At 46.0% G+C, this 26,398-nt stretch overlaps 1 protein-coding gene across 1 annotated transcript in view; it reads right to left on the bottom strand.

Annotated features, from left to right (window-relative positions):
- Positions 1-23,268, bottom strand: part of HTRA1 (HtrA serine peptidase 1) — a 35,491-nt gene extending 12,223 nt beyond the window's left edge. Inside the window, exons 1-3 of the mRNA XM_065672425.1 lie at positions 22,763-23,268; positions 5,864-5,963; positions 5,328-5,532 (exon numbers count right to left, since the gene is read on the bottom strand). Coding sequence (XP_065528497.1) covers positions 5,328-5,532; positions 5,864-5,963; positions 22,763-23,249 — 792 coding nt within the window. The 5' untranslated portion in view covers positions 23,250-23,268. The remainder of the gene's footprint in view (positions 1-5,327; positions 5,533-5,863; positions 5,964-22,762) is intronic.
- Between the last annotated feature and the right edge of the window lie 3,130 nt (positions 23,269-26,398).

Below are 26,398 nucleotides of genomic sequence, written 5' to 3'. Positions count from 1 at the left end.
ACAGATGGCCATAACCAGGGGCTGTTTCACTTGGAACTTCTATATCCATTGCCCAGGGAGGTTGTGAGTGCTCCATCCCTGGCAGTGTTCAAGGCCAGGTTGGATGAAGCCTTGTGTGGGATGGTTTAGTGTGAGGTGTCCCTGCCCATGGCAGGGGGGTTGGAACTGGATGATCTTGAGGTCCTTTCCAACCCTAACTATTCTATGAAATAAGCGGCTCTGTCTCCATGTTGGCACGGAACGTGAGTAAATCCCTTCTCTGCTCTGTAATCTCCTTCATTTGTGGAAGGAAGAGCATGAATCTGCAGGAAGCAGTTTGCAGTTCAAGTAGGCGATGAAGAGGAGACAAATGTCCCGAGTTCGACTTGTGTTACACAGCAACAGAGTTCCCTCGTGCTTTTTATTTTTAGGTGGAAGAGACACAGACGCCTGTAGAGTACACTAATGCAGCTGTAAGGGACTCTGGCAAAACACGGGGCTTCTCTGGGAACTGCACTTCTGTTCTCATTAACAAAACTATTCAATGCTATGGCAAAATCAAAACACAGGCCCATGAGCATGTATAAAAATGGGGAGTATCACCCACAATCTCGCAACTGCTTGACAAAAGGCCAAAGAAAATGAAAAGCCCGAGCTGAAGGCATTACAAGCCTCCAAAAGTATTTCATCTATAGTTAGAAAAACAAAACTGAGTCTCCTTATCTAAATATGGAGCATGGGAAGCTTGCAGGAAAAAATAGGAAGGAGGATGAAGCGTGTTTTGCTGTGTCACCAGGATTTCAGCCACCTGCCAAGATGCTGCTGCTCTCCCCTATATAAAACGGAATAAAGCACCCTGCTGCTGGCAGACCCACCCCCGAGGTATGTGAGCATTTTGCTGCATGGGGAGCTGGACCAGAGCATCGTCCTTGCAGCGAGGGCTACTAGGAGCTGAAGACAGCAGGAAACCACTGCTTAAAGTGATGAGTTAACATCTAAGCTTTTTATGAGCTGTTTCACTTCTATGGGTCATGAAGACTTCTGGAAGCAATATGTGAGCTTCCTCAGGCTCTCGAGAGGAAGCAATGTAACATCCAGCGACAGATTTCAAAGTGAAACAGCATTTTAGAAAAGCCACGGACATCTGGTGCTCAAGGAGTTTGTTCTTTCGAAGTGTGGGCTATTAAAATATTGATACACAAACAGGGAAGTTTGCTTTGCTGCTTCCTCCAGTTTGTACACACACAGAAAGCAAATCCCCTCAGACCACAAAGATACAGACGCTGCATTGCCTCACGAAACCACCGAAGGAATGAGGGCAGAAAGTCTTGTTGATTTAAGCGTCAGACTAAGTGGTTGTTAGTAAGATGGAGGAAAAACCTTAAGCAAAAGGGCCGAGATACTACCACAAGTTAGAGATTGTTCACAAACCCACTACTGCTGTACCATGTAGAGGCCAAATCCTGCCTGGGATACAGAAGGCAGCTGTCACATTGAGGAACAAAAATCTTCAGACCCTGGCATGTCTCCCCTGATACACTTGCTATAGCAGTCGGTAGCGAGTGTCTCATGGCTGTTTTTAAGCATTTAGGAAGAAGATACAACCCAAAATAAAGCCATTCATGGTGCTCCCCACTTCCGCACTGTCACTGCCAAACCATAGGCACCCGCCACAGAGACCAATTCTGCAGGCAGAGTCCAATTTCCAGGGGTGAACAGGGTCTCCAGGCAAAAGCCATCTTTACCTCCCACTAGTTTTGGCTTCCAGCTTTGATCCGGGTGAGGGCACAGGGCTCTCTGTTAATTCTGCCCTCTGTTAATCCTGCCATTGTCCACTAAACCAGCCTAAAACTTCCTTTCCTCCTCCTGATGTCTACAGTTCTCAGCAGCTGTACCACACATCCTCATTTAACAAGGTAGCTATTTGTGCTGAGAAGAATGTCACAATCCAGCTCTGCCAGCTCAAGAGCATCTGCTTCTTGGGAGTGTTGTGCAATGTTCCTGATGGGTTTCACGCTCACTGCAGCATCACGTGTGTCACACAGGATGGGTTATTTCACCAGCCTCTGCCTATGCTGCCAAAGCCCCAGTTTTCCTAGCAAGATTTATAAGTTCTGCATGTTTATATCCAAGCTGTCTGCAGCTGCACTGTTTCTTTCCAGTACTGCTGTCTCCTCGGAGCTGTTTGCAGTGGGAAGGATGGTTATATTGCATCCGCGTTTACCGCACTTGACTCCAATCTTACTTCCCACTTTCACAAACTGCTGTGTGCCATGACAGGCACAAGAAACACAGCTGCCTTCTTTTATAGACTGTAAAAATTAGCATGTTTTAGGATTAGAATAACAACCCCAAAATTTCTGTTCTTCATTGACTGCAAAATGTTTTTTCTTGGTAAAGAATTTCATCTTTACCATGAACAGAGAAACAGTTCATCCTCACTGGTGCCCAGATTTTACCATCCTCTTTCATATCCTAGTGCACTCAGCAAAGCCAAATTAATTCTAGCAATGTCTTTGGCCAGTTGTTCACACCATAAAGAAAAACAACATGCAGGCTGCCGCAAAACCTTTACAGTTTTAGGAATACCAGCTCACAGCCTAAACTCATGCTTCAAGCCCAGTTCTGTTCCTAACCACAAAGGCATTCTTTACCCTTCAGATCCTGCCTTAACATGACCCACAAAAACACAACCCCCCTCCCCAACATTCTGCATCTTTGATGTCACCTTTAAATAATTCATGCAAAAGGAAGAACTTCAGCTCTAACTTCAGGAAAATTCTTAGGGATGGTTCCCACGTCGTATCCAGACATTTAAAGGGTTATTTGTACCACCACATTGACTTCTTCAGTCATCAAATACATTTCAACTTCAACCAATTATTACCTATGTGATGTTAAAAAGCCACTTTATCAATCTGAATGATAGGAAGGCATTTCAGTACAAAAAGGAAGGCTCAAACACTGAACTTGAATGGATATAGACAAACATTGCATCAAAGTTCAGTCTGAAAATCAGCTTCTGACCCGTGTTTCCACTTTTTGTGAACACTTAAAACGTTGTGTTTCTAATTCTTTAACTCAAAACCGTTGTGTTTCTAATTCTCCAAGTGCAAAGAAAGCATCATCCGTCCTGTACATAGAGGTGCTTCAGGCTTCACTTTGGATTGGGATTTCCCAATGCTACGTCACTAAAGCCAGCTGGAAAACTGGTCTCCCATCCCAGGAAAAAACAAGAAATACAAGAAGCTTTCCCCATGTCTTCTCAGAATTATCCTGAAATGCAAGAGGCAAGGGCCATGGGGGAAGAACACACAAGGCTCTACAACTGACAAGACACTTAGCAAGCGTATGTCAGACCCAAGTTTATACCCATACTCCACCTCATTTAGAGCAGAGACATGATATTTCATCTCCTGTACCCAGACGGATGCACTAAGCTGGCATTAGGAGAGGAAGACTGGGAGCTCAGCCTCCAGGCACTGAGACACTTCCCAAAGCTTCATTAAAACCAGCCCTTTTTTCTCATAGACAACTGAATATTAACAGGCCAATCCCTCCCCAAAAAGAAAACTGTAGCAGATTTGGCTCTAGATACCTCTAAGACAGAAAATGTTTCCTGCCTTAAAGACCTTGCAAATATATATAAATGAATTAGGTTGCAATGCTGATGTGCTGCTTGCAAAACAGGGTCACAACTACATTCAAAATTCAACCGATGGGAGAAGATGACTACAACTTAATTACACAGCAGGCACTTTAAAAAGCAGACCATCTGCCATCTTGCAAGTCATAACAAGAAACACCAATCCCAGCCCTGTTTAACAGTGGTTTCCACTACAGGCAGCTCATCTGGCTGCATTCCCTTCTTTCCAAGCTGCTGCCAGTTTTCCAGGTTCTCCCTTCCCGTAAGCAGTTTACCAGGGAAATTTTGGAGCCATTTCTTTAGGGTTTCAAATAACATAAAACTTTCTGTCTGCTCTCTTCATAAGGCCTCAAAATAATCTGTCACATCAGTTCAACATCTAATCTCTTTGACCCACCAGCTTCTCTCTTCTCTGAAACTCACCCTCCTATTGCTTGAAGTCTTCTCACCACCATTTCTACTTTCCCTACCATGTTGTGCTTCCAACTTTAGAGTCACTTTTCCAGCTGCCCTTCAACCCCTGCCAATGCTGCCAGTTCTCATCCCTTTGTTACCGCAGATCTACTTTTGCTTATTTTAACATAAAAATGAGGAAACAAGTGATTGATAGATGTGTAAATAGTTTACACCTCAGGAAAAGAGGAAAACACAACATGGCAAAAACCATCCTGGGTACTGTGAAGGTTTTCTGCCATGTTGCTGTAGAGAAGCTTTTAAACAAGACAAAAGCGCTTTTAAATGACAAAGGTGGCAAGGGAGCAGCAGGAGCGCTTTGTATCTTGGGTGATCCAAGAGTTCTGCATTAGACGTCTGATTTAGTCATGAACTCTGGCACAAACACTTTTGACCTCGCGGGGGAATAGGCCTGAACTAAAACAACACTGCAAGATCTACACATTTTTGAGTCATGTGTTTCAAATGAAACGTTCTTTCCCATTAAATTAACTAACAGTCCAAACAAGGGAAACCAATATGAGCAGCACCCCAAGCAATCACATGCGTCTAATTGCATCTGCATCACACAGTATTTCAACACAGTATTCCACTTGCACCATGCTGTCGAATGTGCAGAACTGCATGACAGCTCTTCTGCTGTTGCAGCAGGCAGAATAATGCTGACAACTGTATGCTTGAGATGGGGGTAGACTACAGATGGGAAGTTGCATTTCCATTTGTTCAGAAAACCACCTACAGTCTAAGAGCATCTTTCCAATGGCTTCAATTTGCATGTTCAAGACTCTTCCTAAGGTATTTTCCATTTTAGTATCTACATTAGCGTGGTACAGCCCTTCAGAGGGACAAACGCATCCTCTAAAAGCAATTTGTGACTTCAGTATAGAAGCACAAGACACGTCCCTCTATTAAAAGCAAGGGAACACCCCCATTTCTTCTCAAAAGGGGAGTTATATTGGCAAATATGTGTGCATAAAGCAGCCAGCAAATTATGTTGCTGGTTTTTATTTTGAGGATACATACAGAAGCTCTATGTTCTTGCTTGCACTACACTGAGAGGTGATAAAATTAACCACTGCCAACCACAAACGTGGTGTTTAAAAACATGTCTCCACCTAGCTCAGATATCCTCTATAACCCAGACCACTGAACTACCAGCCTTTCCTTCGGACATGGAAAACAACAACAGTTTTGGAACGGAGGATAATAAACGAAGAGGAGCGAAATGAGTCTCGCTTTAACAGCTCACCTGAGAATCTATTTTAATTAGTGCAATGTCAGCTTTTTCATCAACGTCTTTAATTTTAGCTTCATACGTTTCACCGTTCTTCAGCTCCACCTTCACCCGGTTTTTGTTGGTGACGACATGGGCGTTTGTCACTATCAGCCCGTCTTCTGAGACGATGAACCCTGAACCACTGGCAACAGGAATCTCCCTCTTTGAATAAGGAAGTCTAAAAGACATGGGAAACAAATGTTTATAGCTGCAAAAAGCTGAAAGATCACAAATCACTCAAAAAAACACACAGCCCAAAAGAGTCTGGTGGTTTTTCATGCCTTAGGGTATCTGCTGTTACTTGCTATCATTAAGAAGATAACGTGCATGCATTAGCTGAACTGATTGTTTTACTGCCAGGACTCTTAAATTATCTTTAATTCTTAAGCATGACAAATATTTATCATCTCAAAACCCCTCTTTGCTATTACACAGCATCAATCAACACTTCTGGCACGCTGGCAGTTGTTTTCAAGAGCACAAAAATCAGAACGGGGCATCTTGTTTACTTGCGAAACAATTCAATGTGAACCACAGCAGGAGCTATCTTCTCCACCACATCTGCAATAAAGTTGTATTTGTGCCGCAGGCTATTAGGGTGTTCTTGGCCTGAAATAGAAACAGAAGACATGTCATGAGCTCTCCAAGCGACAAGGGAAGGGTCATTGCAAAACACCTGAATTAAAAAAAGCTCTAAGTGGGTATCTTTTTCCTCCTTAAAAGTCATCGGCAGTATAACCCTTGCCCACAGATTTCCCTTCTGCCTCTTTGCACAAGAAGAGGCTGCGTGCATTATCATTAGGACAAAGGGATCCATGAAACCTTGTTTCATGTGCACATAGCTGGGCTATGAGGCTGTAGCTGCAGACCCCGGTTCAGCACACTGCACTGCTGGTGGCTCCCGTGCATCACAGAACCCCAGACTGGTTTGTGTTGGAAGGGACCTTAAAGCTCACCCATCTCCAATCCCCTGTCATAGACAGGGACACCTTCCACTAGAGCAGGTTGCTCCAAGCCCTGTCCAACCTGGCTTTGGATATGGGACACTGGAGGAGCACAAAGTTTAGTCCACGTCCATGCTGCTCTTCCTTTGTGAACAGGATTTTGCACTGAGATGTCCCCTTTTCTGCTCTCACCTCTTTTCTGGATGGACTGTTTAATCTGAGAAGACCATACAAGCTAAACAAATGGGCTCTGTTCCCCTGCCAAAATACTCATTCTTACTGGCTTCTGAATGCCGAGGACAATGAAGTTCTAACCCCATGTAAACCTACAGCAACTCCTGCGACTCAAGTGTAACCTGGGTATGAGGTTTGTGCTGCCTTCCCACTGGTGTCTCCCCATGGCTTCAACCACCAGCCTCTGCCTGACACCCAAACATATATGCACATTACACATGCTCTACACAACCATACCCAAGGCATCCTTCCCACTGATAATCACCTGTGGTCCATCAACTCCATAGAAGAGCCGATCCCACCTACTTTGAAGTTACTGAACCACCCTCAAGGCTACAAAACAGATAGGCACACAAAAACAATGGGACCACAAAGCTCTGCATTCCTGGGCAGTGCTGTAACACAAAAGCTCATGGTCACTGAGTATTCGAGAGAGGTCAGGGGGATTTTTCAAAAGCAAGGGGATACCAAACTCCTATTGTGGAGGACAGAAAACCCGCCTGCATCATCAGATGCCTAAAAATCCATTAAATCTCTGGGAAAAAAACTTGCAACTCTGACACAGCTTTACCTTCTCAAGCAGTTAGGGGGCAAAACAATTTTATTTGTAAATGGGGAGCAACTAAGCAATTGGAACACCCCAAAGAGTTATTCTGTATTTCCCTAGAGGCAAGGAACATCCTTTGTTTTCACCATTTTATCTGATGCATCCATCTTGCGTTATTAAAGCACAAGCCGAATCTGTAATTGACTTTCAGATGAGTATGAATGTGCTGTGCTGCTCCCATCCACTCTGGCCATTTGGCTTCTAAATCCACCCAGAGATTAAAGCAGTAAGCAGCTTGTGGATGGCTCTAAGTGATGGTGTAACAGGACGGTTTATCTGCAGTATTGTAGGTACACAGGACTATCCTATAAAGTCATCCCCATACTTGAATGACCTTCATTAGCTGAAAACCAGAGTGGAATGACCTTCATTAGCTGAAAACCAGAGTGGAAAACTGCACATTTTCTAGTACATATTAGAGGCAAAAACCCACTGCAGCAGATTCAGAGGGCTGATTTGGGAACAAAACATTGCTGCTTGTAACACCAATCAGATACTGGTTCGATTCTGGTGAACAACAGGCTTCAGGTGACTTAGCATTGCCCTCATGAGAAGGGTGGATGCTCAACCCAAACACTGTCTGATTGCTCAAAGAACATGTTGTTTCCCTGTTTACACCCTAGGAAGCATCTCAAGGGCTTTCAGATGCAATCAGTCATGAACAGCAGCCACGGCAGTAACCACATAATCTGCTATTCAGTTTCAGATCAGAGTTCAGAGATGTTAATCTGCTTTATAAAGCAGGAACTTGTGTCCTCACCTACTGTCTTCTTCAAAAGCATTCTATGCTTTCTCTGATTTACTCACAAGCTGTTGCCCTTTTATCCCCGAAAGGCATAAGGACTCGCCGATTGAAAAACATCAATTTACCAAAGGATTTATGTTCCCTTTATTAGCAACATTCAGTATTAAATGTACGTGCATCATCACTATAAAGCTGACAACCACCACATGAGTGTTTTGGAAAACTGGTAGCAGAATGAGAACTGCAGTTTGGAATTAATCACTTGCATTGAAGAGGAGCTTTGACAGATTATCAGATTGGATTAACACAATGCTGGGATAAAACGCCACAGGGCACTACTGTATCCATCAATATGCTTTTTGATCTCCTCTTATGAAATGATTTCACCTCAGTTTTCTCCTCAGCTGTAGGCATCCAAAGGTCACATCCTGACCTTGGAAAAGAGAACTCCCGTGGATGAGGGAGCTGCACAGAAAACACACAGCTTTTTTTAATGCCTTCAATCTTTTTTTTACGTGTAGCTATTCAAGAAGAGAAAGGATGCCTAAGCTGTACGTGGTGAGACTACTAACACTTCAGCTCTGAGAGCTGCCTTCACTTGGAAATGGAAGCTCCGACCACCACGATTTCAGAGGCAGCAGTGCTTCATGTATAACCCCCTTCTCCTCGTGCAGTCCCAAACTAAGCCACACAGTGAAAAGGTCAAAATTTCCTACTCTGAGAAGAGTTAGATAATAAATCCTGATTCATGGCATACTGACCTAAAAAGCTTACGACAGCTCGCCACGCCTGCCTGTTGCTTATGTATCAGGAATTCTTGCATTGTGTAACACCGTTTTGCAACAGCTCTTGAACCACTGCCCATTTAAATGGAAAACATACCTTTTTTTTCAGCAAATAAACAGAAGTCAAAGTACCATTCCGGTGAATTCATTGACGAATGCTAACACACAAAACATTCCTAGCAACTGGTCTTTACCCTCATGTGACAACATTACAGCTGGAGGCTATCGTAAATGTATTAATACGCTCAGAACTTCTTCTATCACTAAGTATCATGGGGCAGAAAAGACTCAAGACCAAAATGGTCATGAGTGAAGGCATGCCGTTTTCCCATTACATATATACATAATGCTCACCTTAGCTACTTGCTCTTTGGGACTACTGAGCAATGTATTTGGCAGCTGAGAGGAGCACTTTACTACAAGCAACCACTGTCTTAGCTCTGACCCACCAGTAGGCACAGGCTACTACACGGAAGCCTAAAATGCCATAAACCCACCAATAATACAAACCAGATCTGAGCAGATGTTCATTCCTCAACCACCATATGGTAGCTTCCAGCCATCACCAACCCCTGTAGAAGACAGCAGGGAAATTCAGAACTTCTGCTTTCCTAAAACACATGTTTTCCAGCCATACTGATAGTTCAGGGTCTTTAGGACAATACAGGTTGAAGAGTGGAATGAATACCATGTACCACCCTCCAAGTTTTCAGGTTTAAAGAGCTGGGGACTCTGCAGTGATTTAATGGACTGTGCTTGACTACTGAGCAACAGAAAAGCTATATCTTTAAGGTCTGATTGCTGATATGGGTTTGACTATTTAATTCCCACTGCCTGTGTATTCTCACACGTACATCTAACAACATCCATCCTGACTAACAGGTACTCCACAAGCACATGGCCAGCTCTTTAATTCCATACCGAAACTGATCCCAAAAATGCAGTTTTCTCAGTTCCAAACTGCTTCTTTGGTATAACCAGTGTTGAATTAAGGAGAATAAAGTCTCCCCAGTTTTCTGGCCCTTTTCCTTTTCCTTTCCACCCTTCTGGAGCTGAGGTCCTAGTAAAGTCTTTTCATTATATTTAGGGTTTGTGTTTATGGTTGGAGTTTTTTATGGTGGTTTTTGTTTGCTTGCATTTAAGGGCTTAAATAAAGCTCTAGTTCCTAAATACCCTCCAGCTCTGATGTTCACATCTTTACAGACTGTTCCTATTTTTATTTATATGCTGCGATTGTGTTTTGTACTGCTTTTTATTGAATTACTGCACAGTGCTCTAAATGCCCATCAGCATGGTTAAGAAACCTTTATTAATGACATTATAAAGATGATTGTTGTGAATTCAGTTAATGACCAAAAGCAGACTTTAACCCCCCCCCAGTAAATAGGTTACAGCATGAAAAATTCCCAAGGCAACTAATTCCTCAAGGACTTCAAAGGTGTGCTGGCTGTCAGACCTTGAATGAAAAGGAAAATCTCTGCCAACTGGCATGAATAGGGCTAATATCAGTAAACAAACTGCTAGGAGGCAAGACAGGAATACCAAGGCACGGTAAAAAGCAGAGCCAGCTGTAAACAGCTCAAATAATTTGGTTTCATAAAGACGAGCCAAAAAGCAAATGAAGATCTGGGTTCTGATTAGGTCATTACTCAAAGTGATGCTTTAATGCTTAGGGCTCAGACATGCTGCTTTTGGTAATATTGTGAGCTAGACTGAAAAGATGCTTTGGAGATAGAAATCTCATGAAAGTAACCTCGCCCCTTCTGTTGTGAGAACTGTATCTGCTGCTCTGGAAGGTCTTCTCTCAGTGTAGGTCCACCTCTCATGAGCTTCTCAGTCAGAAATGGATTTTTTCCCATCTAGTTTCCATGTGTTTTCCCCCTCTTGAAGTAGTTCTGCTCCCATCCACCAGGCCCAGCTTGGGTCGCTGCCCATTCTCCTCCATTTCCCAATTGCACCCAGTGCTAAGACATTCCCAGCATTCCCATGTCGCCTTTCCAGTGTCTGAAGCTAAAACCAACCTAGCTGTCTTATTCAATGGGACCTTTTATCTTAGATATGGGGGGGGCGGAAGGCACACCTCAGCAATCACCAGCAAGTCTCTCCATCGCTTGGTGTGACCACAGCAGAAATCATCATGTTGTAAGCCAAAAAGCTTGGATTCGGTCTGGAATCAAGCTTTCCATTTCTTTACAGGCAGCAAGAAACTTTCATTCTCATTAAGATTAAATACAAAAACCCCTCAACTTCCCATAAAACATTAATCATAGACAGCAGCAACTATCAGTATTTGTAACCTTATAACTCTAACGAGTTTTATGCAAATTATTATGCAAATTGCAGTGGGGGTGCAACACCTTCTACAGGTTCATCATTATGAAAAAAAAGTGCAATGGCCCTGTCCTTCCAGGAGAAGGACTCCCATGGTCTGATAACATCAGTGGAGGAAAACAGGGCTTGAGGCCAGGGATCTATGGTTAATCTATCTCTTCCCATTAACTCTACAATGATCAGAAGCATGTCTATGAAATGCTTGCTCAGTAACATAGAGTACAAGCAGAGGCACCACAACCTGCTGAAGCTTATGGGCTAACTAAGCTGCGCAGGTTGCTGAAAATCATAGAACCCCAGACTGGTTTGTGTTGGAAGGGACCTTAAAGCTCATCTAGTTCCAACCCCTGCCACGGGCAGGGACCCCTTCCACTGGAGCAGCTTGCTCCAAGCCCCTGTGTCCAACCTGGCCTTGAGCACTGCCAGGGATGGGGCAGCCACAGCTTCTCTGGGCACCCTGTGCCAGTGCCTCAGCACCCTCACAGGGAAGAGCTTCTGCCTAAGAGCTCATCTTGGGTAGGTTAAAGCCATTCCCCTTGGCCTGTCCCTACAGGCCCTTGTCCAAAATAGATGATTACTTCCTCCTGTACTCGCTGTTTGCCTAACGTTATATTCATGTACACATCCCCAGGCCTGAAAGAACATCTTGGGCTTGGGATTCTCTGCAGACTGAAGCCAGAAGGGTTTAAGCACTCACGAAACCTCTGGGCTGACAGAACCAGTGACTAGGAACACAAACCGCAAGACTGCAGTTTTACTTGGAGAACTTCCACCTTCCCAAATAAAACTCCAGCCACTTGGGTTTGTACAAACTCCCATCCATGTCCTATAGGAAAACGTTAAACCTCTGACGCTGCTATGGAAACAAAAACTCCAGCAAATGTGCTTAGCTCACCCTCAAAACGGTGGTATCAGCAAGCTCCCCTGGAGAGACACAAGGAAAAAGTGATGTATGGGAATCACAGAACATTTCCAGAACCTACTGTTTTTAAAGAATTAAGCTGCAAGCCTAAATATTCCCCTTCCTATTCAAGGGGAAATTGTGTAATACACCAAAAAAAGGATATTACGCAATGAAAACACCAAGAAAATAAGAAACAACCTTCTACGTATCATAGAGCAACTTTTAGAGTGATGGAGAGAGTTTTGAGAGGTCTGTACCACAGCACCTTGCTAATAATTGCAGTATTACATCAGTTATTTCTTCCCTGTATAATCCAAGGAGAAACTCAAGATGCTTCGCAGATTTCTTAGGAGAAAATCCATATTACTGTGACATTCCCAAAAGCAAAAATATTTTCTTAGCACTAAATAAAGGGGAGATTCCATGCGTTTTATTCTTCCCAATGGTAAAGTGCACAAACCTGGTACTCACTTAAAATACTTCCTGCAGCAAGGACCACTGCCAGATTAAAGTGAGGATTTAAAGGAAAACCACTTTCTGGCACAAAGGCAAACTTGGAAAGGGAAAGTAAAGTCCATTTTCATCATCACCATATTCAGATGCTCAGCTCTTTCTTGACGACTTTTAACCAGGTCGCATGCAACAAAGATCTTGCAAGCAACAGGCTTTGCAATCGGTATTTTCCGTGCTAATCCCAAAGCCTGAAACCATTAATTTTAGTCATTGATTTCAAACAAACAGAAAACAAGCTGCCAAGCTAAGCAGAACCAGGAATCTGCATGGAGCTGGTAGAACAGAACAGCTCTCGAACTGATGGCGACCCAAAACAGTTTTCAGGCCAGTGTGTGCTCTCTCACATAGCATGTTTGAGTACAAAAATGAAGGAGAATAAATTGCATGTTTTAGCTGATATTCTCAAGAACAAAAGCTGATTTTACTGGTTTTTGAGGGAAAAGGGTGTGAAAGTGTAGGCAAAGCCCACCAGCTGCAGGATGCTCTTGCTGGTGGTGCAGAGGCTGCTGTGATGCACAGGACCGCTTGGTCTCAGTGCGCACCCTATTCCCATCCTAGCCACAAATTGATGCTTACCCTGATCAGTGTTTTAAGAGGGTAAGTTATGGAAGAAGCAAATGTATGAATAGGCAAAAGCAATCGTAACAAGAATGACCAGGCTACACGAAGAGCACAACACATACACAGCTCTTCTGCATTTATAAAACAATCAAAAAGAGGGATTTGAAGATAAGCAAACTGTAAAGCACAGAGCCTTCAGAGAACTTTGCTGCAGCCTCTTTGGTCCAGCGCCATTCTCAGTATGAAACAGCCCTCTTTGGTATCCAGACCCAATGTAATTCAAGGCTTTCTTGCCATTGAAATTGGTCGGGGGGGGATGTGCCTGCAGCTTTCTTGCAGCAAGTTCCTATATAACTTTAGATTGAAACTTTAATTCTTAGCCAAACAGGAGCTTTTCTTACTTTTTGTCTATAAGGCAGAATAAGTAGTCAATGAATCAGATACACAGCGTCTTCTGTTGCAACTCAACCACTGAATTGCCAGATAGAAGTCAGTCAAAACGTTCCGCAGAAGGAGGAACACTCAGGACGTGTGCGTCTTAAACTGTGTTACTGAATCTCTATGCAACTTGTGCAAAGAAATTAGAACACTCAGATTTATCTTTAAAACGGGCACAACCCCTATTCTGTCTCACAGGAATAGTCTCGGGCTTCAGCAACCCCTGCAGAACCTCACAGGGAGAAAATATGTCCATAAAGCCTCTCAGAAATGCCAGAAATGCTTCTATAAACCAAGGGCACCGGCTGCCCCTGCAAATAGAGTCTCACCATTACAGCAGTAGCGAGCAAAAGCAATAGACTTGCAAGCTGATGAGGCTCAAAAGCAATTCAAGCATAAGCAGGGAGGGCAGGAATCCAGAGCGGAGCGACAGCTCCATCTAACACAACAGGAAACTGCGATTCCTTCTGTAAACACCAGCGGTGAGGTGGGAGGAAACCAACCCGTGCATAAACAGCCAGCCCTGGAGCCCCGGGCCGGAGGAACGCAGCCCTGCGAGGTGGAACACGCTGTTCCCGCAGCGCCATTGCCATATTAATACAATGCTGAGCCCGGGCTCACTGGAGGAGATGACAAACTAATTGCGAGCCAGCGGCCCTGTGACAAAGATGCATGGCTACGGGTGGCCACGCCAGCAGACTGCTCTGTCTGGAGGATGAGGAGGGCAGGCAGGGTGAAGGAGGATGCTCAGATACCAAAAGGGCGAAGAGCAATTCAGGACAAGGGTAAAGAGTGCTGAGCTCCAAAACATCATTACCAGTAGTCCTGTCTAAACTGGAAACACTAAGAAATATAAGTCAGGTAGTTGTGGAAAAGAGTCTGCCTGATTTCCTGCAGACAGATGAAAAGAGGATTTCAGTCAACAGGTTAAAGCCGTTAGAGCAGACGTCGTATTCTCTGCTCTGCTGAAGGCTGAAAATACAACAGATGAGTCAGGAATAATTTCTCCTCTCCTTTTTCCAGCCCTGCTCAGTTTACATCCCTTCCAAGTCGGGTCATCACCCTGCTCTACCTCCCAGCTCCGCACATCACCGGCAGTGAACCGGCAAAACAACCTCAAAATGCCTATTAAGTAACAACAACGTGGTGATTCCTATATCCTACTTGTATCCAGCAGCTGCCTGATCTTGAAAACTCCTCTTAACATTACAAAACCATTAAGGTCTCATTTTAAGTATGTGAGAAACTTTCCTGCTGCATCTTTAGACGAAATCCCTGCTTAAGAGAGATTCAGTTTCAACTTCCAGGAACCCTGCTGCGCAGGCACCAGGGAATAAAAACAAGTTCTTGTTTTCATGCTTTTTAAACATTCTTTTTCTCTAAAAAGAAACCTAAAAAAAGCCTCTTCAGATGCAAGGCTAAAAAAAGCCTCTGAAGATGCTGCTCCTCTGCAGCTGGAGAAGGCATTGATTTCGCCACTGCTGTGGCAGTGACCAGAGATAATACACAGAAGGATCAGATCTATCTAAACCCCTCAAAACAGCAGTAAAACGCACACACCCCTCCTAGTCTGGGGCTTCACAACTGTACATAAACCCAGTGCAACTACATCACAAACCCCACAATATCTACGTATTAAACAAATCCCTCTGCATCTGGAGGTATTTTCTACAACCGTCCTAAAGAACCACTCTTAAGACAGTCCAGATTTAATGTAGACATTAGAAAACAGTGAGTGGTTGGGGAACGAACCCGGAGGAATGCGGACAGCACTTCTGCCATCCTATTTCGAGGGCTACAGAAAGGAGGTGGCACTGCCACCGGTGACACAGCCACCGTCACACAGTGCCCTGCTCCCCTGCATGTATGGTTTCTCCTGAAAGGTTATAAGAAGTGCAGGTTTCTATTTCACCCTCTCAAATATGCATATTTCTATGCTATCTAGAGTTCTAATTGCTATATTCGCAGCTCCCTATAAACATTAACTCTTTACATAGTGGCTTTTTTATCCACACATCTATTCTGCTTTATTTTACAGGCCTGAATATCTTTTGTCTTTTATTTGTAAGTGGTTTCTGCTTGCCCACTTTTACTGTCTGGATACAAATGAAAACAAGGCTTAGCCAAGCTTTACCTCTATAGATAGAGGTCTACACGCAGACCTCTGATACAGAACGGGCAGGCAATGCCAAACAGCGCATACGTTGCCCTGGAAAAAGGTATGAATCATCCCTTTACCACCACAGAGGTTGAAGTATGAGATTGCTGGGGGGGTTGTGTTTATTTCGGGGGAGGGATGGTGGGAGGGGAAAGAGTAATTTGGGTTTCTCTTCCTCGTCAGTGCTCAGGCCCTCCCACTTCTTTCCCTCTCCAGAACGACTTTCCGCAGATGCGGATTGACAGATCATCGATGCTGCGTGCAGGCAGAGCCAAAACTGCAGTCTGCAAGTTTAAGAAATAGAGTAATGGAAAAGAAAAGTCATGGAAAATGGAGCAGCAATGCTGGCAAGGGGCAGAGAAAGGAGCAGGGCCTCCAAAGCTCAGTTTGCTCTCAGCTCTGCTACTGGCTTAAGTGGCTGACCTTGAGCAAAGCTCTTTATCTTCCTCTGCCCTAGATTCACTATCTGTAACGTGGGGTAACGACGTCGGCCTCTGGATAAAATATTGTGAGCTTCTGCTAATGCTCTGCTGAAGAAACTGCTTCAGAGTTTAGGCCACTGGATAACTTCCATGCATGGTTACTACACGTAATATGCATTATTATATCCATCACTTGCTTGTCAATAAAAATACATGCAAATCCAATTGCTACCAGAAACACAAAGTGGTTGTGAATTATAATCACTGCAGCTCTGCCTCACTGATATTTCATAGAGCCATAGAATGGTTTGTATTGGAAAAGACCTTAAAGTTGCAACCCTCTGCCACAGGCAGGGGCACCTTCCACTACAGCAGCTTGCTCCAAGCCCCGTCCAACCTGGCCTTGAGCACTTCCAGGGATGGGACAGCCACATCTTCATCAGCAAAACTGGATATAGGAGCTATTGGCTGCTTGTCGTCCCTCTTCCCACCTCATCAGAAACAGGCAGGGAAATGGAACGACTGAGAAACCCTGGTAGAATTTGATGGGGGAAAATGAGAGATGTAAGAAGACAGTTTGGTTAACTAGGAACAGAAAGTTTTCAGGGGGTGCCTGTAGCATAGCAATGCCACTGCCCTAACACTGGTGCCATTAACTCACCACCGCTTGCACCAACAGGACCAGCTACCGTCCTGGTGCCAGGCTGCAGTTACTGTACGATAAAAGCTAACGGATCTACTCACACATCACACACATGTACATGTGCTGTTGCAACGCGTGCTCATGCGCATGCACACATTCTTGTCTCCAGCAACAAGCTCCTGGCAGATCACTCACAATGCATTGCGCAACCCAGCTGGCTTCCAACCCTGTGCTTTGTCTTATCAGGGCACCAGCGTATCTGATATTAACCCAGAAATTCCAGCCTGTCGAGTTGCCCAATTCATCTCCAGTCACTAAAATGTGGCAGCCAAGATCTTCTCAAATCACTAAACCTTGAGATAAAATAACCAGTTGCCTGTGTCCTGTCTTACAAGTTCAAGATGCAAGTCTCCTGTACCTACAGATATGAGGTCCACACCATCAGTTAGTACAAGACCAATGAATTCTTTTACTGCCTCTCAATATAGGGAAGTTGAGATTTATTTTTCAGTTATATTCTTCTCTCTGAACCCATCTGGGAATCACAAGGACCTGTATCCAGCAGGCAAAATAAAGTCTGTCTTTCTTCCTAAGTCCTGAACACAGCCTCCAACATAATACTAGATACTCACACGGGCCCAGTTACAAATGCTGTGGGACTGACTTACTGCCAAGTCCAGCCCAGGATCCTAGAGGCCCCAGCAGTTTAAGGGAGTGAGGAATGACCCTGTTTGCAACGAAAGTTAAGCTCCCCAGCACCCCGTTTCTGTTTCCTCCGCTCCAAGCACACACAAATCCACGTTTGAAAAATATTTTCCAGCTTCTCCCATTTCTTGGATGGCAAAACCTTTCCTTTAACTGCTCCATCACATCCGAACTCTGCTTAATAAGGCTCCTGCTGCTTACTCACGGCTGTAAGTATCCCTTGTCCAGTCCACAGGTACCCTTTAAATTTCAAAGCCCAGAAGATGAAAGGATTGAATCTTTCCTTGTTCCAAATCTGTATTTACTGACCTGGCTGTTTGAAGTCTAAAGACTGCAGAATGACTGCTGGCTCCCCGGGAAGGAAACCTAGTTGCGGAGAGGGGAAAAGGTGAGCTGCTTCAGACAAACCACTTCTTACAGCTCCCTCCTCTCAGAGCTGAATACTTGGCTTTGGAAAAGCTTTTTAATCCCACACTTGGGAATCGGTTCTCTTCTGGAAATACGTTGCTATTTATTTCCATTGCCTTCAGCTGTCTCTTCCTTCCCTCCCCTCCTCCTGCTGCTGCAAAAGAGACTGAGGAAAATCCAAAGGGAACGACTTTCAGACCACCCAAACACAACGACCGAGGGAGGTGAAGGCAGCTAAAGAAAACTTGAAACACTCGTTTGTGCATCGGTTCCTCGCCACCCGGTCCTCCCAGGTTGTTTCCAATAGACTCCACACGTGCCAAGCCACCTGCAGTGCTCTCCCACCATAGCTCCACCGCGCTAACCATCGTAGGCCCGTTGTTATCATTTGGGAAGCAGCTGAGAGCTGAGTTCGTAACAACAATATCGGCTTTCCTCCTGATAAATACCTGGCTTTGTTCCCGGCCTTCCCAGGTTTCTCAGCTGAGTTTCTTTTCCTGCCCTGATTATTCATTCCTGCAAGGCTTAGCACTGCCAGCCCGTTAGCCCTGCCTGCGTGCCAGCCAAGGAATTCAGGCAGGTCCATCTACTGCTCTTTCCCATCCTCTGCTGCATGGATCGCATTCTCACTCTGGTTTTAAAGGGCTCCATTAATGACAAGTGATTTATTGACCGTGGAGGTCCTTCTCCTCTATCAAATAATGACACACAGTCACTTGGATGCACTTTGCGCGCATTTCAAAATACAAAGTCAGCCACTTTGCAAGAAACTGAGTTTGAACGATGGCATTTTTCTCCTCCCCCCTATCTCTGGAACTATGAAGTGATAATGTAATGTGAAGGGAAATAGTAAGGTTTGTGCCTGTCAGCGATACACACCTTTCTAGAACTGAGTTACCCCTAAACTCACCTCCGTCTTCCCCCACAGCAAGCAGTAATGAGCTGCTTAATCTAAAGCAGAGAGGACATCATGGTGTGAGCACGCCTGCAGCAGGGAAGTATGAAGCGCCTATGGCAGACTCTAGCACGCTGGGGGCTGCTGAGGTTACTGGGAGACCACATCAGACATAGGAAACCCAATAAAAATATGAAACCATAAAAATCTGGTTAAAAAATAAAAGGGGGCAGAAGAAAGTTAGGAACTGGGAGTAACCACGAGGAACTTCCTCCTCCTCGGTCTGGTCAAAGGAGAGATCCAGGTCAGTCTGTGTTTTACAGTGTGCAGAGCACAGCATGCAGAGAAGGGCACTGTCCTAAAACGCCTGCCAGCGTTTGCTGGGAGAAGTGAGGAGGGGAAGGAGCACTGGTTTAAGTTGCGTGTTGAACATCCCAAGCCTTCATCCCTTGGTCAGCAGGAGGGAATTAAGAGCAACAAAACCGTATTTGCAGAAGAAAAAGAAAACATCCTCCCAGCACGCTGAGCCTCAGCACACCGAATATTGAGGTCTCGTTGCACTGACCTCACTCCTGCGTGTGGGACGGGCTTTACACAGATGTGGTTTATGCTCAGAGGACATTCACCTCCGTTCCATGTACCAACACACACCGTGCTGCAGATCTGAATGCCTCCTACCGACATCTCTCATCTCCTTCATGGAAGGTGAAGGAGATACGTGACAGCTGCAGCACTAATGAAAGTGGTCTATTGGCCACCCTGCCCGTCACTTGCCTCATCTGACTTCAGCAGAGGTGAACACGCGTCAGCCCTCCTCCCATTCCATACTAATTTAATTGAAGCATGTCCTGATTTAACTGATGCTTTCCTCTCTCTCCTTGCTGGTACAGGAGCTTAGAATCATAGAATAGTTCGGGTTGGAAAGGACCTTAAGATCATCCAGTTCCAACCCCCCTGCCATGGGCAGGGACACCTCACACTAAACCATGTCACACAAGGCTCTGTCCAACCTGGCCTTGAACACTGCCAGGGATGGAGCACTCACGTGCATGGATGGAGCTTCTGCATATGGAGCCTGTTTTGCCCTTTCTGTGCTCTGTCTGGCTCTCAGAGTGAGCTGCAGGCTGATCCCGCACTCCAGAGCACATCACCACAGTGCAGGAGACCTGCTCAGCACCTCGGTACCAGCTGACTGCACCCATCCTCTCAGCAGTGCTTAGGGCTGAGGCTTGTGAAATTTGCCTTGGCTTATTTTAAGACCCGTGATTGCCATTCCTTAGTATGAGGGTGCTGAGGCGCTGGCACAGGGTGCCCAGAGAAGCTGTGGCTGCCCCATCCCTGGCAGTGCTCAAGGCCAGGTTGGACACAGGGGCTTGGAGCAAGCTGCTCCAGTGGAAGGGGTCCCTGCCTGTGGCAGGGGTTGGAACTGGATGAGCTTTAAGGTCCCTTCCACCCAAACCAGTGATTCTATGATTTTTGCATAGGAATACATCCCCCTTACGCACACAGACCCAAAGAAGCCTTCTCCTGCCTCTCCTGCGTCCTCTCATAAATTTGACCAGCATTTGAAAAGATGCACTGAGAAACCCCGGGGTACCGAATCAGCACCAGCAGTGGACTTTACTAGATGAAAATTGATGAAGACAAAAAGCTTTACTGTCTTTTATGCAATCTACAGAATATTGAACTCGACCAACTTTTAAAGTGATGTGAAACTTAACAACAACAAAAGTGCTTTCCAAACACTTTCTCCACATTCCCTCATCTCCCTGGGCCACTGCAGTGTGTTCACCAAGTTATTTATACAGATATGTTCCTACGGAAGCATAGAAATGCTTTACCAAAGATAACTCCATCTCTAGGTAGCAAAAGCACTCCTGAAAATGAACTCAAACTGAAATTCAAAATTAACAACTCTAAGGAGCCATGTATGAGGCGATGGCTTTTCAAACAGCACCCCCAGGGAATGGCACTTTGCAGCCTCCTCTCCATTTCTTTTTGCTTTAAGCTCTTTATATATGAAAAAAAGCTTTGCGTGCAGGAATGTTTGCTGTGGTCTAGGAATAAACACGTGCTGCTGGTCCGCTTCTCCAGCACCTTCCTTTTGTAACTAGTGATATAGAAAATGAGCATCACTCCAGGCAGAGGTGCAATGGGACAGAACCGTTGTCTGGATGTACACATGGTGTGTATCTGCTGCAGTGGATTTTTCATAGAACCCTAGAATGGTTTTTGTGTTGGAAGGGACCTTAAAGCTCCTCCAGCTCCAACCCCTCTGCCACGGGCAGGGATCCCTTCCACTGGAGCAGCTTGCTCCAAGCCCCTGTGTCCAACCTGGCCTTGAGCACTGCCAGGGATGGGGCAGCCACAGCTTCTCTGGGCACCCTGTGCCAGCGCCTCAGCACCCTCACAGGGAAGAGCTTCTGCCTAAGAGCTCAGCTCAGTCTCCCCTCGGGCAGGTTCAAGCCATTCCCCTTGGCCTGTCCCTACAGGCCCTTGTCCCAAGCCCCTCTCCAGGTTTCCTGCAGCCCCTTTAGGCACTGGAGCTGCTCTCAGGTCTCCCCTTCTCTTCTCCATGCTATTTTCCTCTACAAGGTCTATATGCAGGCTGTGCATTGTCCATACAACGCACCAAAGGCCCATGTTACCTCCAGCTCCAACACAGCCTGAATTCTGCAAGCATTCAGCAGAACAGACCAAGAAAACAACACTGGTTTCATGAATTGAGAATAAAGCTCACAAGGCATTATATTATACTGGAGATCAGGAAACTGCAGCGTGAAAGCTTGAATTGTCTCCAGTGTCAGTAAATGCCAGCGCTGTTCCATGGAGCACAACACAGCTTTGAAACCGAGGGGGAAACCAGTGGTACAAGAAATCGATTGTATCAATACCAGAGCCCTAAGTTTGATCTGTAGTGGAGGACCAGCAAGCTGAACGTATAGTCACTATACATCAGAATATGCTTCTGCTGGGGAAATGATGGCTAAATCTAGGAAAGGCCTCGTTTTTAAAGAAAGAAATGCAGAAACGGCACAACCTAGCCCAAAGAATCAACCCTCAGTGGAACAGCATTGACTTACTAGAACTAAGTCCAGAAATAAAGGTGGAATTCATGCTAATTTTCACATATTACCCCCTGAACTGAGTGGCTTGGAAGCAGTGTGCAGCCACAGCTTACAGGGTTTAAGCCAGCCTGTATTATGGATTGTATCTTGTGAAGATCATCCCCTGTTGATCCTACAGGAAGGTTTTGCCTTCACGTGTCACATCCTGCACTCCTCATCCCTACAAGCCTGAACACTTCACTGGCAGACTCCATCAACTGCATCTGCACAGCCAGTTTCATAACCAAACAACGTGTCCTGATGCAGTTTACAAACAACCCGCATCCATCCGGCGGCTCCAAGTACTCAAGTTACATCCGATTCGACTAAAATAACAACTAAATAATAGGAATGCTATAGGATAAATCCTCAGGTGTGTTGTTACTTCTCGAGCCTCCAAAGACAAAACTAAAAGCCCACCCCAGGGTCAGAGTAGCACGCTGTTCAGCTACAAGCATCCCCCTCTTTAGCTACCTTATCAGCGATGATAACCAAGAGCATCCGCTAAAACGAGCAAGGAGATCCTGCTCTGCCGGCATCTGATCATCGATCCAGCTTTTCAGAGCTGTGGCATTCCCGGCTTTACTTCCCGGGGCATTTCTCCGGGACACAGCGCCCGGGCGGGACCGCAATCAGGGATTTCTCCCACATTTCTTGTAGTCCCGCACCGGCTTCTGCGGGTTTGCAACCAGCTTCCCTCATGCTCCAGCCCGGCAGCATCCCTTCTGCAGGCGGAGGGACGGGCGAGGGCGGAGATGTTTAAAGTTGGATATAGGGCTGTTTTCCCCTGACACTTGGCAGACGAAGCCCAGCGCTGCATTCCCGCTCTACTTTCTCACTGAACCGGAGCACCAGGCTGGAGCCAGCCCTTTCCTTGGCCCCTCTCCTCCCTGGTCCAGCCAGGAGCCCCAGTCCGGGCAAAGGGAACAGAGAACGATGGGACCGCAGCCCCATCGCAGCGTCCCGTCCCTGCGGTCCCCGCTCTCCCCATCTCCGCTGCGCCCTTACCCTGCCCGCATGCTCCGCGCTGGATGGCGATGATGGGCGGCTGCCGAAGGCTCTCTGCCCGGCGGCTGGCGGCCCGCAGCTGGCACTGGCTGGCGTAGGTAACAGCATCGCTACCGCAGACGGGCTCGGCGCTGGAGCACAGGCAGCGCCCGGCCGCCGCCCGCTTGCGCACGGTGGCCGAGGCCGGGACCCCGGCGCCGGGCGGCACCACGCACTGGAGCCCCTCACCGCAGGGCGGGCCGCCGCCGCCACCGCCGCCGCAGGGCTCGCCCTCCTCCGCCCCGCAGACGCGGCAGCAGCCGCAGCCGTCCAGCACCGCTCCGCCGGGGCAGGAGGCGGGCAGCGGCGGGCAGCGCGACCGATCGCAGCGCTCCGGGCAGGCGGCCGGCGGCGCGGCGGCGGCGGCGGGGGGGGGCAGCGGCCCCGCCAGCAGCAGCAGCAGCGGAGGCAGCACCGGCGGCAGCAGGCTCCAGCCCCGCAGCAGCATCGCGGCGGGACGGCGGCGGGCGGCGAGGGGCGGTGAGCGCCGGGCCGCGGGACGGCGGCTTTAAGAGGCGGCGAGAGGGGCGGCGCGGCCGGTGGGGCGGAGCGGCGGCGGTGGGTACGGCCCCCCCGGGCAGAAAGAGCCCCCCCTCCGCGCCCTGACACCCCCTTGTCCCCCGTTACCGGCTCCAGCCCCGGCTATAACCCGCCGTCTCCTTCCGCCGCCTTGTCTTTCAGGGGCAAAGGGGCCCTGCCCGTTGCTGGCGCGGAGCTGTTGAAGCGCCCGTTTAGCACCAAACGGCTGTTAAACTTGGTTGTTCAGCACCGTAAACCCGCTTTAAGAGTGCCAGGAAGGCTGGTAACATGCCCTTGCCAACTCGAGGGGATAAAGGGGGCTGTTGAACTCTCTTCTCCACTTCAGGAATTACGGGAAAGGCAATCTAAAGTACTCACGGATAACATTTCCATTGGCGATAAGAAGCGGACGGGGAGATGATGCTGTCAGCCCGTCCGCTGGGAGAAAGGGTGAAGCGATACATGCCTGCAAATGCCCTGCCGGGAATACAAAGCGGTGCCGAGAAATTCCCCTTGGGAACACGCCTCAGGGACCCGAAGACACTGGGAGGCGTCTCCCGGCCCCCTTCACTGCGCCCGAGATGCTCGGAGCCGCAGGGTGAGGTGGGTACCAGCAATGAGCAGAAGGCGAATCAACCGAAAGGAGAAGAGAAAACAGCCTTCAGCCATGCCCCAGCAGAGCTGAGCCCATTTATCCGCGCAACTGCCAGGGCCGGACAGAGGCCTCTGCGCCCTCTGCTCATGCAGCACATACAGGGTGGTTTGAAAAGCGATTTAAATACGCACAGATACTTTCCGAGGGAAAAACCCCATCATTTCCAAAGCTAACAGGGGAAAATGCAACAAGGACTAATAGTGGAAATCGAGCACAGCCAATGTTTTAATTACAAGCCGATTAAATTCATGAACCAACCAGCAATCTGTGATTATTTAAGTGAATCTTTACCAGGCACCTGATAACCAGGGGCCTGATGAACTTACATACCATTAGGTGAGATGAAAGGCTGTTAACTGTTAGGTTGCCCCATCCCTGGCAGTGCTCAAGGCCAGGGTGGACAGGGCTTGGAGCAAGCTGCTCCAGTGGAAGGGGTCCCTGCCCATGGCAGGGGTTGGAACTGGATGAGCTTTAAGCTCCCTTCCAACCCAAACCAGTCTGGGATTCTATGAGCTGCCACTAAGAAATGGAGGATGCCGACAACTACAGTAACACAGACAAATACGAAGTCTTTTCTGCTACAAAAAGTGGAATAACCTTTAATAAGGAGCCAACCGAGCAGGCGGAAGCAGCTTCCCATGTGTCTGAATTCAAACCTAATTCTTCCAGGGAATATTATAAAATCAAACTGGGACCATAAAATCGTTAATGTGCAAAACTGACTTAACTGCTTGGTTTGGACCTGAAGGTGGGAAACCACGTAGATACCAATATTCCCAATGAAAGCTCCACCATGAATCCCTCACATCTGCTGTTTTCTGATAACTTCAGTGCTGCACAAGAAAGAGATGTCAGGAGAATTGCTTGATTTCAGAAGTGACCAAAGTAGGAATCAGGAACAAGTCACAGTAAATCCGCCCTAGTATTAAACTCATGAATGTTAAAAAGTCTAAGAAAAAGGTTGAAAATTTTTACATGTTTAAATATTTTTAATGTGTATACATATATAAAAACTTATGTATATGGATAGATATAATTATATCTAAAAACATAGAATCATAGAATAGTTCGGGTTGGAAAGGACCTTAGGATCATCCAGTTCCAACCCCCCTGCCATGGGCAGGGACACCTCGCACTAAACCATCCCACCCAAGGCTTCATCCAACCTGGCCTTGAACACTGCCAGGGATGGAGCACTCACAACCTCCCTGGGCAACCCATCCCAGTGCCTCACCACCCTTACAGGAAAGAATTTCCTCCTTAGATCCAATCTAAACTTCCCCTGTTTAAGTCTTAACCCATTACCCCTTGTCCTGTCACTACAGTCCCTATATAATATAATATAATATGTCCCTATATAATATAGATACATAACAGTATGTATCTAAACTTACATATATAATATGGATAAATACCAGTATATATCAACTTATATATTTTATATTAGGTATCCATATTATACATATGTTTATATATTTTACATATTTAGATATATATTCTATACTGTTATGTATCCATATTATATATTTCTATAAACAGTATATAAATCTATAGTATATATTGATAAAAATATATATAATATGCATTCATAACAGTATAAAATATGTATCTAAACATACATATAGAATAACAATAGATAACTGTATATATAAACATATATATATATAGTATGGATTCATAACTATATATATAATATGGATGCACAAAAATATATCTAAACATACATATATAATATGGATGGATACTATGGTAAAGCAGTTCCAAATTACTGTTTATGCATTACTTATTTGCTATTTTTAATAAGCTTCAGGGTTCGTTTGGGGTCTTTTGGTTTTTTCCCCTCCTTTACTTTTAAATAAAGACAAGTCTTTAAGGAAAGATGAGCAGTTTTCAGTAAAAATAATCACAGGTTTGGAAAAGATCTTAGAAACTCCTGTTTGGAAGCAGGAGCAAAATATCCAGAGACTGACGAATTGTTGTGGGGTTTGGTCCTACCCCACCAGAAAGGCTCTTGGCTTTTTTATCATGTTACCTTTAGCAGGGAGCTCACTGTTTGAAGTGACTGGAGCCTTATCCTCATAGGCAGGAACAAATTCCATGTGGTGGGAAAGCTCCTTGTTCCATCATCCTCTCTCCATGGATGACTGCGTCTTTTTTGGCTTGGCATCCATTGGTACCGGTCACTCTGGGATGCAAAGGCAAGGCATGAATGAAGCTCAAAATGTGTTAACAAAAGCCCTGTTGAAGGAAACCACTTGGAGCAGCTGTAATTCAGCAAGTCAATACCCTGGTTCAAAACCTGAGTCAGGTGAATGCCTCCTTGCCTACAGAAAGGGAAGTATAAGGTGTTAACATACACTGAACTCAGCTGTTCAGCTTATAAAGTCTACACATCCTAGGCTAAATATTGAACTACTTCAAGG

This window comes from Lathamus discolor, chromosome 3 (genome assembly GCF_037157495.1).
Source record: "Lathamus discolor isolate bLatDis1 chromosome 3, bLatDis1.hap1, whole genome shotgun sequence".
NCBI classification, from domain to species: Eukaryota; Metazoa; Chordata; class Aves; order Psittaciformes; family Psittacidae; genus Lathamus; species Lathamus discolor.
The sequence above is the reverse complement of the archived record's forward strand: the minus strand, read 5'-3'. Positions and strand labels throughout refer to the sequence as shown.